Raw genomic sequence first — 17461 nt, 5'->3', positions numbered from 1 at the left:
TTATATGAATAAAAACAAAGTATTAATATGTTACACATAAGTATCTATAAGCTCATTTTTTTTATAGATCTTGTTTTCTTTCATCTGGTACTTTGCTAAAGAGATAAGAAAATTATCAAGCTTATTTATAAACAAAAGACGATGTCTAAAAAATATAACACTGTTGAATATTTTTACATAGAAAGTTGGATTTCAATTATTTTTTTCCAAATATTTCACAGTACCAGTGGTTTTTTTTTCATCTTTTGAGAATAATATTTTAGTTATTGGTTTCAATAGGAATGTCTTCACTTAGGCCTTTTGCTGGTCTTGGAGATACAAAATAAATAGAATATACAAGGTAGTAACTGAAATGTGGACATAGCACCATGGGAAAAAAGAGATGATGAAGTCTATCCAAGATGAATTATCAAAAGGCATCACTTAAGAGGCTTCTTTTAAGTTAGGCCTAAAAAAAGTACATGGAGATGCATAAATACTCTAATGTGGTTAAAGTATAGGGAGGGCAGGGATGGAATGGGGATATATTAAGAAGGGGTGGGTACAAATGAAAGGAATGAGGCTGGAAAGGTAGAGGATAGGGCCCAATTGTGAAAAAGTTCAATTTTTTTAACTGCCATGTTAAAGAGGTTCAATTTTTAAGCAATGTAGAACAAAGAAGATTTTAGAGCTGAGGAATAAAAAGCTCATATGTGGTTTTTACAAGTGATGTTGATGGCAACATGTTAGAGGAATGGAGGAAGAAGGAAAATTTACCCTAAAATGTAATTCCAAAATGGAGTCCCACCAAACAATTAATCCCAAAAATTGGGTTGGGGGAGGGTATATGTTCTTTTTTTTTTTTTTTTTTTTTAAGATTTTATTTATTTATTTGCCAGAGAGAGAGAGAGAGCACAGGCAGGGGGAGCAGCAGGCAGAGGAAGAAGCAGGCTCCCCGCTGAGCAGGGAGCCTAGGGTGAGGGTATATGTTCTGAAATGAGTAAGTTTTAGAAGTGCTGCATGTAATACTGTACATATTAGCATATTCAATGGATATATATATATATATATATGAAATGTACTACTTTTTTTTAAAGATTTTATTTATTTGAGAGAGAGAGAGCATGAGCAGGGGAATGAGGCAGGGCAGAGGGAGAGGGAGGAGGAGAAGCGGGGAGTGGGGTAGGTCAGTGGGCAGAGTGAAGTAGGGCAAAGGGCAGAGCCCCCCTTGACTTGGGGCTCATTCCCAGGACCCTGAGATCATGACCTGAACCAAAGGCAGACACTTAACCGACTGAGCCACACAGGCACCCCTGAAATACATTACATTTTAAAAAGCATAAATTTATTAAATCCCACATGTTCTCTATAACAATTAACACTCTATAATGTAACATTCTATATATATATACTGTGTTCATTCAATCAAAGACATGTCAAAACATCCTAAGTTTATATATGTCAAATGATCATTCTAGAACTTCCTGCCTTATATTGATTTTCTACCACTAAAACAGATAATTTAATACCTACTTCAACATTCACATTTTTTAACGGTGTTATCTACTCACAGTTAAGTTTTTTGTAGGTGATGTTGATAAGTATAGTAATACCCCAAAATTTCCACACTGGAATAAAAGCATAATAGAAAAATATTTTTCCTCTTCTATATAATATAAAAGTTTCTTTTAAGAAGCCAATTTCAGGTTCATATGCTCAGATTCCTACCAAGAAGACATCAAGAAGGCAGGAACTGCTTTGGAGTCACAGGACCAAAGATTAAATCCCGTCCTAGTATGAACTGGATCTCACTGGCTCACCAGCACTGACTGACACATCTCTTCTCAACTCTGCATTGAGTGGAGTCACGTTGGTATGGAAGTAGTTTCCCCACAGAAATCAGAAATGCTACAAATGGGAGCCAGTTGTTAAACACTCTAATTAGAAGCATACCACTACATATGGAGGCACTTCTTAGCACCTCCCAATTCTCTTACAAAAAAGACAACCAGGAGATGTCCATAAGGAACCACAGTGAATATAACCAGAGAGCTACAAGTTGTATATTCTGCCAAATCAGCAGGCTGTGTCAATTCAGCTGTGGGGTTGTATGAGAATGCAATTGTGGATCTGCAATCTTGGATCTGTCACATTTGATTTACACAAAGGAAGCAGTCAGGACTTGATGCCTGAAACCAAGATCAGCATTAAGAATTAAGAGGAACTCATAGTTAAGACTGGTTCTCCCTTGGCCTTCCAAGGAAGGCATAGGCCATTTTGTTGATAAAATGTTGGTTACTTACAAAAATTTAAAATAAAAGAATAATATAGTTACATATAAGTCACATATAGCAAGTAAACCTCATACAGATATGAGAATTCTAATCTCCCAATGACCTAGGTTGCTTGACTTTCCGTGGAGTAGACTCAGAGTGGAAGTTAACATATCCTCGCATCTGCCTTCTTTCCTCAATTCCTTCTCCATCCCAACTCCCCCTAATCTTCCCATTTTTACTCACCACCATTTTGCCCTTTAATGATTTTCTAAAAAACATCTCCTAAATTACCTCTGAAGGTAGCAAAAGATAACACTAGGTCTGTGTTTAATTGGTGTGGTATTCCTTCCCTTCCAAGCTTCTACCCTATTATGAGTGCCTCAGTTTCAAAAGTGAAATTTCATCACAGTCTAGGTTTCTTTCCTGACTCTCCCTTTTTGTTTCTTGGCCAACCATGNCCCTACACCAGTGATTATTTCAAATAGCACATACATTAAATCCAAAGCACCTTTGGAAAACCACGTGTAAGTCAGAGCATTGGTTTACTGCACTAACATTATCTACTGACTTTCTCTTGTTCCACATTTCAGAGATGGAAAGATCTAGTCTTCAGCATTATAATACCATAAGTAAATAATCTTCATAAAATCACATATCTAAATGGAAAGAGTCAGCTTTGAAAAACATTTATCAAAACTATTGAACCCTACTACAAAAGTGATTTTCAAATAACAATGTGAGTTACATTTGAAATGAATGAGTTAAATACAAAAGAGAGTAACACAGCTGAACACCGCAAGGACTAAACAACTACTTTACCAAGGCACTGTTATCGATGTCTCGATCTCTCTTCTGCATCTGCTCTATTGTGTTCTCCCACTGTTTAATGAGTTCTTGTCTTTCATTATGAATCTTACGAAAATCTTGTGCTGCTTTATCCAATTCTAACTGTCAGATAGAGAGCAAATAACATTTTTGTGAATTTAAGTGCTTTTGCATACATCCCTTCGACAATTAATAAAAATCTTCACTAAACTAACCTGTGCACTTAGAGTCTCTGTAAGTTCGTTGTCAAGAACCTTTCTTCTCTGATTACATTCCAAAGTCAGTCTTTCTAATTGCAGAGTCAGTGCCTGTGATGTAGTTGCATGTAAAAATATTCACAATGATCATTTAACTTAAAAGCTATTAGCATATCTCACATTAAGTACTACTATATTACAGATATACACTTATTTGTTATCTAAAACAATTACAAAATAATACATAATCTTTTAACCCTAAAGGGCTGCAATGAAAACTCAATTGTTTCTAAAAAGACTATTAAAGTAAGTTAGAAAAAAATAAACAATGATTTGCCATTTAAAATAATGCATTTGGTATTAAGTCTATTAGAAAACAGCATGTTTCATAATACTAACATATTAACATATTTACTTACAAGTAGATTTTAAGTAATGGTTATAATATTAAATAATAGCACTATAGTCTCAAATCAACAAACACTGTATATTACATTCAAACTATTATTTAGACAAAAGAAGTCAAATTACTTATACATAATTCTAATATAAAACTTTCTTCTCTGAAATGCTTTTGAAAACTCTTCTCAATCTGGATTCTTAACCTGGAGTCTGTGGATCCCTAAATGGTCAGAGGGTTTCAGAGGATCTATAAAACTTTCAGCAAAATTTTATGAGTATTTGACACAAAAAAAAAAAACTATGGCTTTCAAATTACAAATCTAATTTAGGTAAAAAGGTTCACACACTACAGATTCAGAGAAAACCTAAGTCTACAATTTATAATTTCTCACCCTAATTTTATTATCATCTTGTTGTGCATACTTCTGAAGAGTGAGGGCATCACTATCTTTATGAGCTGATTCTTCTAACCAGGCTTCCAATGCTTGCTGGTCCCAGTTCATTTGACATTTCAAACCATCCAATTTTTGAGTAGTTTTAAATATGTTATTCTAATTTCCAAAGAAAGGGGGCAGGGAGAGATCATAAAATATTATTTACTACACAAACTAAAATAAAACATAATATTACATACTACAGAACATACTGAAAAGGAAAGAAGAAATCCTATCCCTTTCCCAACTTCCAGATATATATAATGCACCATATTTCAATTATATAACTATCATATTTGTATTTAATTCTTTGGTTGTAAAATAGAGGGGAAACGATTATATAAAGTTGAGAACAGTAGTTGAGTCAAAGATTGTGTCTGCCTTCAGCTCAGGGCATGATCCCAGGGTCCTGGGATAGAGCCCCACATCAGGCTCCCTACTGGGAGCCTGCTTCTTCCTCTCCCACTCCCCCTGCTTGTGTTCCCTCTCTCACTGGCTGTCTCTCTCTCTGTCAAATAAATAAAATAAAAATCTTAAAAAAAAAAAAAAGGCTTCAGGGGAAGTCCCCCAGAGCAATCTCTAATATTAGAGATTGGATATACAATCTTAGTAAAAATAATGTGCTTGATATGCTAACTCAAGCCTAAGTCAAGTCCCCTTCAGCTCCATTTCCAATCAGATTCTTGCCTCTAAGATGCCTCTTCTATGGAAATTTTGGAAGTACTTTTAATTGAAATAAATACAGTTGTTAAGGAGATAAAAATATTTCTGTAAATTAATAAGTCAGTCAGAGAAAGACGAATACTATATGATTTCACTCATACGTGGAATTTAAGAAACAAAACAGATAACATAGGAGAAGGGAAGGAAAAATAAAATAAGATGAAAATTGAGAGGAGGCAAACCATAAGAGGCACTGAACTCTAGGAAACAAACTGAAGGTTGCTGGAGGGAGGTGGGTAGGGGGAAGGGATAATTGGGTGATGGGCATTAAGGAAGGCACTTGCTGTAATGAGCCCTGGGTGTTACATGCAACTGATGAATTACTAAATTCTACCTCTGAAACTAAAACACAAAAATTCTGTAAATGTATTCATTTAACAAATCTAGAGTCATAAAAGAAAACAGATCATTACGCAAATAAATACAAATATAATAAAATATGTATGTGTGTATACATATGCATACATATGTGCATTTCTATATGTATATACACATGTAAAGAGAAAAATTGAATTTGCAAAGAGCTCCCAAATCAGACAACTAAAAACAAAGGAAAAGAGAAAAAGAGGTTACAGTAGTATAATATTAGAGTTACAGGCTAATAAATTAATATGAAAGGTAAAAATTTTGAATGAAAAATGAAACTCAATATTAAAAGTAATTTTTAACATGTCCTTTTAAAAATATATGAACAAATTGTGCCTAGTATCATATAATACTTATATGTCTAGTATCACATAACAGACAGCCACTATGGTACTCTGCATGTGGTGGCTCAATGACTATTTGGTAAATGAACAGTGGGAAAATAAATATAACATTCTATCATTTCATTCAAATAACAACTCTGCACACCTTTCATTGTCCAAAAAACAATGTAAGTAAATGTCAGAAAACTAATGAATGCCTTTCCCATAGAAAAAAATCTGTGTTAGTTGGTGAGGGAAGAAAGAACAATAGCACAAAATTTTAAGTAACATTTCAATACATACTTCCTTATCACTTTTCTTTTCTCGTATTGAAGCCATTTCATTTTCCAGTCGTTGGATTTCATCCTTCACTCGTCCCAGTTCTCTTTCAGCAATGATCTTAAAATGCTCTTCACTTTCAATCTCATGCTCCCTGGCTTTACAAAGAGACTACAGAATAATTTATAAGATAGAAAGACCTTTTAATTTTTAATATTATAAAATATTTATAATAATCCACTAGCCCCCCAAAAAAGTTCCCACAAAATACTTAGATTAAGTACTATTAAGTCCACTTTTCTGAAACCTGAACTATGTTAGGTTTTATGATTCAGTGTAGTTTGTGTTGCATACTAGTTGTAAGAAAGTCAGTTCATGGAATGACCTAGGAGAAAATATTGTTGTCAGTAATTTTCAGATATTATGTTGGTCTAGGGAAATTGAAGAAAACCAAAGTTTATAATGGTTAAGACTTAAAAATATATATATAACTCATCATTTACCTAAAAAATAAGAAATAAAGTTTATTTAAAAATACTTGGGAAATGGGATGTTTCTATGAACTGATTACATATTCTAATTAAGAGATAATTTATAAATGACTATGTAAACACTAATGGTTATAAATATTTCCCAGAATATATTAACCACCATGTCTTTGTGTTAAGTTTTACTTGATAAAATAGTATTTGTTGACTATTGAGTTTGTAGTGCTTCAAAGTTATCACTATCAGTATTATTTTTAATTACTAGAGCTGTTAGTGCTATAGGAAGTTTATTGTCTTTTTTGTCTATTATCTGATTTAATTAAGGTTTGACTATAATGAAATATACCTATATACCTACAGAGAGTCTCTGACTTTCAAATTCCCAACTCAGTGATTTAATAACTTTAAGAAAATATGTTCCAAACAGTTTGTTACTCAATCATATCAGGATTCAAAAATTTCAAGTATTGCTTTTAAAAGTTCATTAAATTCGTAGCTTCCTAATAAGACTTGTACGCAATAAAATGGTTACTTATCTGTATTAATTATAAATTGGTATTAAAAGCATGTTTTGTTCACTTTTAAGAATTATATATCTTTCAAAGAAAGGTAGATGCATTTTTTAAAAAATAGTTTGAAATGGAAGTTAGTAAACTCTCCAGTGCTGATTTGCTGAGCTGATTAGTAGGACATCATCAGGGAATGATGTTCTACACATGAATAGACTGTCCATAAAACAAAAGCTTACTTAACTAATCACTCTAAATTTTAAGTTTATTATTTGTAGTAATATTTCTAAAATGTATTGTACTTTTCCTGGTTATCTTAAATAATAACCTAAATATAATTTAATTTTTCTATTATCTCAGGATCCTAAAATACCATGGTGCCCTAAGGGCTACTGAAGTGTGTGAACTATTTGCCTCCACTCAAAAAGGCCCAGTGGGTTGCACTGAAAAAGTGAAAAGGAGGTGGAAATTCTATCATGTGTTACATTAGGTCTATTTTGGCTTAAAATCACTGTTTGATCACTAAATGCTTCTCACATAATCTGATGCCTAATATTACATTAGACTGTTTGAATGATCTCTTCTTTCAACTGAATTATTTATTCCTGAACTTGGTGGCAGCAATGAGTTCCTCAAAGCCTTTTTTTCTACCTATCGTCAGGTTCAAGGTTATGTTCACAATAGTTCAGCTATGCTAAAGTTTCCTGTTGTATCTCTAAAATAAAATCAAGATGTAAATGCAATGTGAAATGTTCCATGACTACACATGGCATAATCAACATAACACTGGCATAACTGTACCTGTGTAAAGGAAAATTCTTGCTTAACATTTTTGAAGTGAGAAGTCATAGCATTAATTCGATCTTCATAGTCACGTAGCTGATCTTGCAAGCTTGCCCTTTCCTCCTGCAGCTTTGACAACTGTAAATAATATGTGCAGTAATTTAGAGATTACTGTGGGAAAGTCAGCACATTATATTAGGATATTAAGACAACAGAAATCTCTCAGATTTCTCAGAAATCTCTCAGGGACCACTGTTAAAATGCAATTTTCATACAGCAGTACTTAAAGGGAAAAAACGAGATTTTATTCCATAACTAAACCACAAGATCTCTAGAGCAAACAAGAGCATAATAACAGACGTAACAAAAACACAGAACATGAACCATAAATTTGAAAAGTAGTGGGACACCAGGTATAATAGCTCCTCCCTGAACTCCTATGCAAAACCAACAGATTTAGAGCAAGCTGAACAGAAGAAAACAACTAACTCTCATGTGCTTAGACCCTATTTCTCAATGTATTTTGTGTATCACTGAATTAGAACCCTGAGTAGAAACAAAACAATGCAAATGTATAACAAACAAACAAACAAACAACTTTAGGAAATTACAAGATAGATTCTCAGGACAATTAGAATATATCAAAGCAATGTAAAAGCTCAACAAAACAAAAATATCCTTTCTTATCGTCTTGATCTGTGGTTCCCAAAGTTGGGGCTACGACCCAGGAGGTAGACAACAAAATCCACTAAAGTACAAAAGGCAATATTTGAATTTTTAAATAAGGAAGAAAGAAAATAAATACTAATGTACTAGATGTTATATCCTATATTTTATCAAGCATACTAATATTAAAGATGTATTTTTTTGCTTTTTATTTCATAATTTCAGTCTTGCTTTTAATTCCCTCTTTTGTTTACTTTGTTGTTCTTTTTAAAATTTATTAAGAGCAATTCCTAATTTCTTTACTTTTTGTCACATCAATTACTATGGACTAAATGTTTGTGTCACCCTCAAATTCATATGTTGAGACCCATACCCACAATGTGATGGTATCTGGAGATGTGCCTTTGGGAGGTAAATAGGTTTAAATTAGGACCTGAAGGTAGGACCCTCATGATGGAATTAGTGTCCTTTTAAGAAGACAAGAGACCAGAGCTTCCTTTCTCTCTGCCATGTGAGAACAAAGTGAGAAGGCAGCCATGTGCAAGCCAGGAAGAGGGCTCTCACTAGAACCCAAACACTCTGCCACCCTGATCTCAACTTCTAGCCTTTCAGAACCTTGAAAAGTAAATGTCTGTTTTTTAAGTCAGTCTATGGTATTTTGTTATAAAGCAACCCAAGCCAACTAAGGCGCTGATTTAAAAATGAAGGTATTTAAGCCTGTAAGTTTTCTTTTAGTAAGATTTTTGCTATTTCCAATGGATATAGGTGTGAAGAACTCTCTTTTTATTGTTTTCTAAAAACTGACTTTTCCCTTTCAATTTCTCTATGATAGAAGAACTATCCAGGAATATATATCTGAGAAGTTGGCCTAAGTATTTAAGATGGATATCATAGTCTGCTCAGGCTGACATAACAAAATATCATAGACTGGGTGGCTTAAAGATCAGAAATTTATTTCTCACAGTTCTGGGGGCTGGAAAGTCCAGGACAGAGGTGCTAGCCAATTTGGTTCTGGTGAAATCTCTTTCTGACTTACAGATAGTGCCTTCTTAGCTACATACTCAAATGGTGGAGAAAGAGAGACTTCTGGTCTCTCTTCCACTTCGTACAAAGATACTAATCACATCGTGGGAGCCACATTCTCATGACCTCATCTAAGCCTAATTACCTCCCAAAGGACCCACTGCCAAATACCATTACATTGGAGATTAGAGCTTCAATATATGAATGGGGTGGGGGGGGGGACATTAGTCCATAACAATGGAAGATAATTTTTTAAATTATTTATTACAAATGCTATTGGCTTATGATTAGAGAATGTGGCCTACAAAATTCCTACCACTCATTTAATTGTGGTAAAATATTCATAACCTACTTTGTATCATTTTAACCATTTTTCAGTGTACATTAAGAGTGGCATTAAGTGTATTCATGTGTTATGTAACTACTGCCACCATCCACCTGAAAATTTTCATTTCCCAAACTGAAACTGTGTGCCCATTAAACCCTAACTCTCCTTTCCCCTTCTCCCCAACTCCTGGAAATTGCCATTCTACTTGAATCTTTATGAATTTGACTACTCTATGTATGTCACATAAGTGGAACCATACAGTATTTTATGTCCACCTTATTTCACTTCATATAATGTCTTTAAGTTTTAACATTCATTTTTAGTGCATTAAGGATTTTGTTCTGGTATAGTAAATGATCCACATTTGTAAATGTTTTATGGACATATTCCTTAAAGTGTTTATTTAAGGGATATATGTGCTCTCTCTGTTTTTATTTTTATTGTATTATTCATAACTATATTCTTATTTTTGTCTATTAGGGTTGTCCAATTCTGAGGAGGTCAATATTGAAGTATCCTACTACAACTGTACTTTTTTGTCAAAGTCTATTTGTATTTATAATAGCTTTTACTTTCATGTACTTAGTTATTGCATTGTTTGATGCATACAGCTTTATGACTTTTATTTACTTCATCAGTTATAACTTTTATGATTGCACAATGAACCCAGAGCAAAAGCATCTGCTTTTTCAATGAAAGCATAATGATTACCTCTCCACAAGCTGATAATTCCTTCCCCACAGAATTCCCAGAAATATCTTTTGCCTCTTTTAAATATAAAAGATCATGCAAGGACCACCAGATATTTATTGAAAACTTACATGTGAGGGATATCAAGATAAACAAACAAAAAGATCCCACAGGAAACATAATTCAAGACACAAAAAAGAACTTAACACACACACATGCACACACACACGCACACACACTCAGCCAGACTGTAAATGATACTGTACTCCTAAAACAAGACCATGTGCTACAAAAAAGCAACAAGCAAATAACCTGAAAATTAAAAATATGGTTGACAGAGTTGCCAAGATAAAAACCACAATGTAAATTTGAAACAAAACCCTAAAAACTTCCAGAGATTATAATTATAACCCACAAAGAAATGGAAATCAATCTAGTATCAGATTACTCACGAATATCACCACTGGAAAATAATACTTTCCAAATTCTGTGGAAAAAATATTTTTAACCTAGAATATTCTATCCAGCCAAAACCATCAAATGTGAGATTAAACAAAAAACATTTTCAGATTCAGAGTTTTCCTCCTATACACACTTCCTAGGGACACACAAGAAGTATTTCATCAAAATAAGGAAATTACCCAAGAAAGAAGATATGTGATCTAGGAAGTAGAGCATCAACCCAGTAAAGGAATAAAGGAAATTCTCAAGTTAACAGTTGGAAAATAGGCCTGTGGAAAAATAGTCCATATTAAAAAAACACAGGACTCTAGAAGGAAGGTATCTTGAAGATCCGATGCTATAATTTAAAGAATATAAACTTAAAGCAGGCAATGCAAGAAATCAGTTGGCAACTAAGGATGCAAGGAATCAAAAGCACAGTACTATGGACCCTTCTTGAAACAACTATTTAAGGATAGAACCCAACCAGTCAAAAGACAAGTGGCTGCATTAAGGACCATTACATCAGTTTAAATATAAAATAAGACTAAACACTTGTAGTAAATTAAGGACACTGAATAAACCTTGATAACATAAAAATAATAAAACCACTACTTTTTAATGGGGTAAAAGATGGTGGAAAGAAGTGTGAGAGCTAATTATTTTAAAAATGAAAAATGAAAGATCAGGGAGTCAACCCATACTGTCAACAAATGAAACAAAGCATTTTTTAAACAATAATTTAACCATTTCATTTTTTTCTTATATAGTTTTTCCTAAGGTTAAGAAAACTTTTTAGCAATCACTATCTGTAGTAATCAAGTAATATTTACCTGAAATTCAACAATCCCTTTCATTTTGTCTCTTAAGTAAAACTAAATTATTTTTATTAAATAAAAATTGTTACAATAAAAACAGCTCATATAGTAGGATTCCATTCATATAATACTTCTGTTGGCCTCTTCTATCTATATCTGTAGACCATGATGTCTGGAATATTCGTTTAATGTAATGAAAGTCACACTTCTATAGTCAACAGTAGGTATTTCGAGGAGGGAGTACTCTATTTCTTATTTTATACCCTTCTGTTCTATTTGAATGGCTTAAACTTACCAGAGTTGCTTTTTTAATGCCATTGTTTATTCAGGTGAAGTGATTATGATCCTCACTCTTCTTCTTTCTATTGCTCTGCAATATTTTTTAAATAGCTAATATAATTACTATGTATATAAAATCATATGAGACAAATATTATGGTAATAATACCAACAACTAACATTTGAATGGAAGTTTAACTTACATTAATGTCCTTAGAGCTGTATTAACAATCCTGTGAAATAATTATTTTATTTATTTCCAGTTTATAGAAGAAGAAACAGGCTCATTGCTGGTAATTAGGATCTGAACCCAGGGCTGGATACTTCTTAATATTATTATTCCTCAGTACTCAGTGCTAAATCTCTTTTATTTCCTAATGTTGTCCTTCATTGAAACAAACAAAAAACTGCAGCCATCTAAGTTAGGCATGAGCAAATAAGTCAGAGTATTTGGGGGAAAAATCTTCAAAAAACAGTGAAGGATTTTCATTTTTCAGAGGAAAGAAAGCCTTCTCTTCCATTCTATAAAGTAATGTAAACATCATCTGTTCTTCTTGGACCCTCTTCTACACAACACATTGCCATGTGATGGAACTTTAGACTGACTGTTAAAGGTTTTTAAAAGTTTTCTGAGCCGGTTGCAATTTTATTTTTAACAAAAATTATGCATTGGTTGCAAGCTGGTGTAAAATATTCCTTACAATGTAAAATATTTTATATCACTCCGTGACAATATTCTCACTTTGAAAAGCTGCAAACTGAACATTTTACATTCTTACTAGAACGTTCCTCTTGAAAACATTTCTTCAAGACACTTTCAACTTTAAATGTCATCGGCAGAAACTCAAAAAGAAACGTCGACCCGAACGTGTTTTGTTTATAAACATCCGCAAAAAACTGTTGCTTCGAAAACCTCAGAAGTCCCTTTGCAAGCCGCGCTTAATTCTGAGGAAGGAAAAAGAGCACCCAGGAACCAGCCTTTCCTCTCCTGCCCAGCAGGCTGGAAATGAATACATGGAGCAGGAGAGAAGAGAATAACGACTCAGTCTTTATAGTCCTGAATATCAATTATCGTTTCATTTTATATTTTGTAATGCTTAGCAAGTTCCGAAAAGGGCGGGCAAGTGAGGGAGGAAGAAGATGGTGCGGGTGAGTTAGTGAAGAGACGAACCTGGGGAAGGAAAGGGGAGGAATAAAGGGGTTGGGGTATTCCTGCCAACGAGAAAACTTCCCCTCTTTACCCCGCCTTCTTCACCTGATGCTTACCTTATCTTCCAGTATCTTGTTCTCCTCATTTGCCACAGGGATAGCAAACCCATCGTCCCAATGCAGCTCTGCCAAGAATTCGCTACTCATGATGGCAAACGGATAGGGAACCTCTGACAAGCTGTGGAGGAAAAATCCGCCTTCTCGTACAGCCCGGGAGCAGCACGCGAGGCAATCCCCCACACCCGCTAAGCTCGCCTGTAATTACCACCTCAGCCCTAGCAACCGTTCCGCGCCCTTAGTTACCAAACAGGAAATGCTCAAGCCGCAAGGCAAAACTTCCGGTTGAGAACTCGGTCCTTAGATCCCGAGCTTTTTCTTTTTGAGTTCCCAGGGAAGCGAAGCACTATACACCAGGAGATCGCTGGGGTTGCCAGGTGCCCGCATAACCTTCCCTCAAACTGCGACTTGAGGTCGTCTGCCCGGGCGCTCCCGGAGAGTGTAAAGTCGGTGGCGCCTGAGGTCTCCAGGATACACAGGATACGGGAATGGCATTGCGCCACGCAACTGCCGGATCGCAAGCCGCTGAGAGAGAGCTAAGGAAAACAGTAAACCCGGCTTTTCTTTTCCAGTGGTGTCTGTTGATTTCATCCTCAGATGAAATCTCGTAGGCTGAAGTAGACTGGTATTTTGAAGCACAATTCATCCCGTAGAATCTCTGATGTGTGCTTCGATCTTTGTTTTAATCTCCTGGTCTTCCTCACAATGCTCATCTGCCCTTTGCAGCGCGTCCCGGCTAACCGCAGACATGGACTGCGCAGAGTTGGCAAACTTGGGGCGCAGAGTTTGGTGGTCCCTCCCTCACCACTCCTACACCTTATTTTTCTCTTTCTCTTTTCTCTCATTTTCGTTTGTTAACATCCACAAATCTATCTCACATAGAAATCTGTATTTCTTCCTAATCTCGAAAAAGGAAACACTGAGCCCACATTATCATGAAGGCATTATTCGGCTTGAGAGGCGCCCCCTTTAGACTGGCAAGCATTTCACCAATTCGGTAATTTGAATTAACCTCCTTGGCACTGGTAGACATTTGAGTTTAGAGCCTCTGTTCTATAGCATCTCAGAACTAGGAAGAATAAAACAACTAATCTAATCCTTTCATTTTCCAGATAAAAAAAACCTGAGGCTTCCTAAGGTAAAGCGATTAAAGTCAGCAGGACCAGGATACAGATTTCCTACTACAAACTATGCTGTCTGCAATGAGAGATGTTCTTGGCTGAAATACCTCTACTACAGCATCATGAGCTTAAATTAATTTTGCTTATCCAATAAGCAACTGTCTGTGGCCTTTTTTGCCCTTTCGAATTTTGTTTTACCATTGTTTTGTTACACCTTTTATTATAAAAAGTTTAAATATAAAAAAGAAATGGGGGCGAGAGGTGGGAAATAAGAATAGAGCAGGGTTATGATGAACGCCCACATACTCATTATCTTGATTTAACATATTTTGCCACATTCACTTCATCTATATTTTTTGCTGAAGCATTTTAAAGAAAATCACAGACATCATGACATTTCATCTCTAACTACCTGAGCATGCATCACTAATGTTTAACGTTCAATGTTTTCTAACATAAATACAGTATAACTATCACATCTATCAAAATTAACAATATCAAAATTCTTGAATATCATTTAATAACCATTTCATATTTATATTTCTTCAATTGTCCTGAAAATGTCTTTTTACCATTGGTTTGTTACTTTACTTTTGAAATCTTGTAGTTTTGTCTCCTTGTGCTTACATGATTTTCCATATATTTAATCTTATAGACTATTTCTCTGGTCTCAAAGACTAAAATTAGCTTTTTGTATTCTTAAAAGTATTTATCTTTTATCTTCTATCACTATAGAAACATTTTATAAATGTGGCATACTTTACAGATGTATTAAATGCAGCATACGTGGCATATATTATTTTGCTGAATGACATTACTTAGATGCAATAAAATTTTATTATTCTCAGAAACTTTTATACATTTGACTATATATAGTATATTCCATGCATCAAAGTGTAATGAACACATTCCTTCACTGAAATACTGTACTTATCTATATATACAATTCTTTTTTAGAAAGAATTTTTATATGTGTGCCTTTATATGCAAAATATATGCAGCACAGTGTGGTGAAACATCATTCACTGTAAATAACACTTTACTTATTCACATATACAACATTCTTAGAAATACTTTCTATAGGTGGTAGAATTAGCACAGCATTTTACTCCTCACTTCTGCAATGCTAAATTCCCAAGGTGGTGGAGGAGAAAGACAGCTTGTAGGGGGGATTTCAACCTGTGTGGAATAATGGAAATTTTGAGCTTAAACAACCTTATAAAAGATTATCTTTTATTTTATAATAGTTTAGTCATTCCTACTAATGAAAATGTTAGTATCCAACACATATTAAGATGCATATAGTTATTTATACTGGAGATTTATTACAGCGATGCTGCTTCCTAAAATTATTAGTGTTGTTCTGTCCATATGTCTTAAACATTCTTTTCTAATTCCTCATCCCCATTACTAATGTGAATACTGAGGCAGCTGCCTCAGCCTGTGCCAATCGGTTGATCCATCCGTTTCAGTGTTAGCAGGAGCTGCCAAATACAGGACTGTCTTTGCTGTGTACTCCTGTAGGCCCCAAGGACATTAGAAGTCTGGCGGATAAATCCATGCAAAGAGTCCCATTATCTCATATCTCATGGATTCTACTTCCTGAATTTCAGCATGATAATTATACAGTGTTGAATTTTGTACAAAATGTCTGTACATTCTCCTAATTGTACATTTCTGCCTTAAAATGGTATTCCTGCTTCTCTACCTCATCATCACAGCATTCCATATCATGCAGTTCCCACTTTTATAATCCCACTATTATAACTCTACTTGAATGTATTCAGATCTAGACTTGGAAACAAAACCCAAAGCTTACAAGCCTTGTTGCTGACCATGAAATATTCAAGTTAATCCCAAAATGCTAAGGTAGATGTTACCCTTTTACTATCTCATTCCCAAGTAGATAATTTCATCCAAATCATATTTTTCAGCTTAAAATATGAAGAGATTTATGGTTCTGAAAAAATATGATATTTGTAAAAAAAAAAAAAAGGAAAAAAAAATACATATACGTACAAAGGAAAAGCTATCTTTCACCTCCACGTTAATCTCATTCCCAAGAGAATGCCACTGTTTGACATGTGTCCTACCAGTATTTTTTTAAGTAAAGCTACATATACATAGATATATTAATTTTTCCTATAGAAATAGAATCATATTATAAATATTCTCTTGCAGATTCATTTTATTACTTAACATTAGTGGCCATATTTCCATATCAGTACATTAGATCTTTGGTCTTTTAATGGCAGCTTAAAATTCAGTATTATCCATCAATTTCAACTTCTTAAACAATGCTACAATGAACATCTCTATAATACTGTATTTCATCAAGTCTGGGGTATACTTATTTTCACATATGAATATCTCTAAAATTGAGATACATATTTCAATTTGCTTTGGTGAATAAGAGATAATCTTGCACACCTATGTGTTTCTACATGACCTATTCTTAGAAGTAAAATTGATGGAAAACATATATAAGCAATATTATTTTGATAGCTACTACTAAATTCTTTGAAAACATCTTTACATACCAACAGAACATGGCAGTGCCCTTGCATACTCTGTATATTATAAAGTAGTATTTTACAACCTAAAGAGAAAAACATGGTATCTTTTTGTTTATTGACAATTTTATAGTTATGAGACTGAGCATCACATTTCTTCTGCCAAGAATTTATCATATCCTAAGACAAATACCATATGATTTTACTCATATGTGGAATTTAAGAAACAAATGAACAAAGAAAAAGAAGAGACCAACAAAAAAAGACTCTTAACTATAGAGAACAAACAGATGGTTACCAGACGGGAAGTGGGGGGGAGATGGGTGAAACAGGTCAAGAGAATGAAGAGTGCACCTATCATGATGAACACAGTAATGTTCAGAATTGGTGAATCACTATATTGTAGACCTGAAACTAATATAACATTGTATATTAATTGTATTGGAATTTTAAAAAATAAAAATAAATAAAATGTTATCATATCCTTTGCCCATCCATCCCATTAGGTTGTCTCTTCTTTTTGAATTATAACACAGTGCTTTCTATTTTATGGACAGTATTCTTTGTGCATGCTTGTGTGGGACATGTGTGTATGAACAGTATTTTTCTTCCTATCCGTTTTTTGGAGTTTTTAAAACTTTGTTTTCGGTATATTTTGCCATACCATCTCAGAAACCGCTCTTGCTGCCATTAGTATGCTTCATATTCCAATGGGAAGTTTAGCATCAACTCC

At 34.2% G+C, this 17461-nt stretch overlaps 1 protein-coding gene across 1 annotated transcript in view; it reads right to left on the bottom strand.

The window, feature by feature from the left end:
- Window positions 1–13184, bottom strand: part of CCDC39 (coiled-coil domain containing 39) — a 38733-nt gene extending 25549 nt beyond the window's left edge. Inside the window, exons 1-6 of the mRNA XM_040621561.1 lie at window positions 13095–13184; window positions 7603–7722; window positions 5829–5975; window positions 4072–4230; window positions 3296–3388; window positions 3075–3203 (exon numbers count right to left, since the gene is read on the bottom strand). Of these exons, the coding sequence (XP_040477495.1) occupies window positions 3075–3203; window positions 3296–3388; window positions 4072–4230; window positions 5829–5975; window positions 7603–7722; window positions 13095–13184 (738 nt within the window). The remainder of the gene's footprint in view (window positions 1–3074; window positions 3204–3295; window positions 3389–4071; window positions 4231–5828; window positions 5976–7602; window positions 7723–13094) is intronic.
- Between the last annotated feature and the right edge of the window lie 4277 nt (window positions 13185–17461).

This window comes from Ursus maritimus, unplaced genomic scaffold (genome assembly GCF_017311325.1).
Source record: "Ursus maritimus isolate PB19 unplaced genomic scaffold, ASM1731132v1 scaffold_4, whole genome shotgun sequence".
In the NCBI taxonomy this organism is placed as follows: domain Eukaryota; kingdom Metazoa; phylum Chordata; class Mammalia; order Carnivora; family Ursidae; genus Ursus; species Ursus maritimus.
This window is presented reverse-complemented; position numbering and strand designations above follow the sequence as displayed.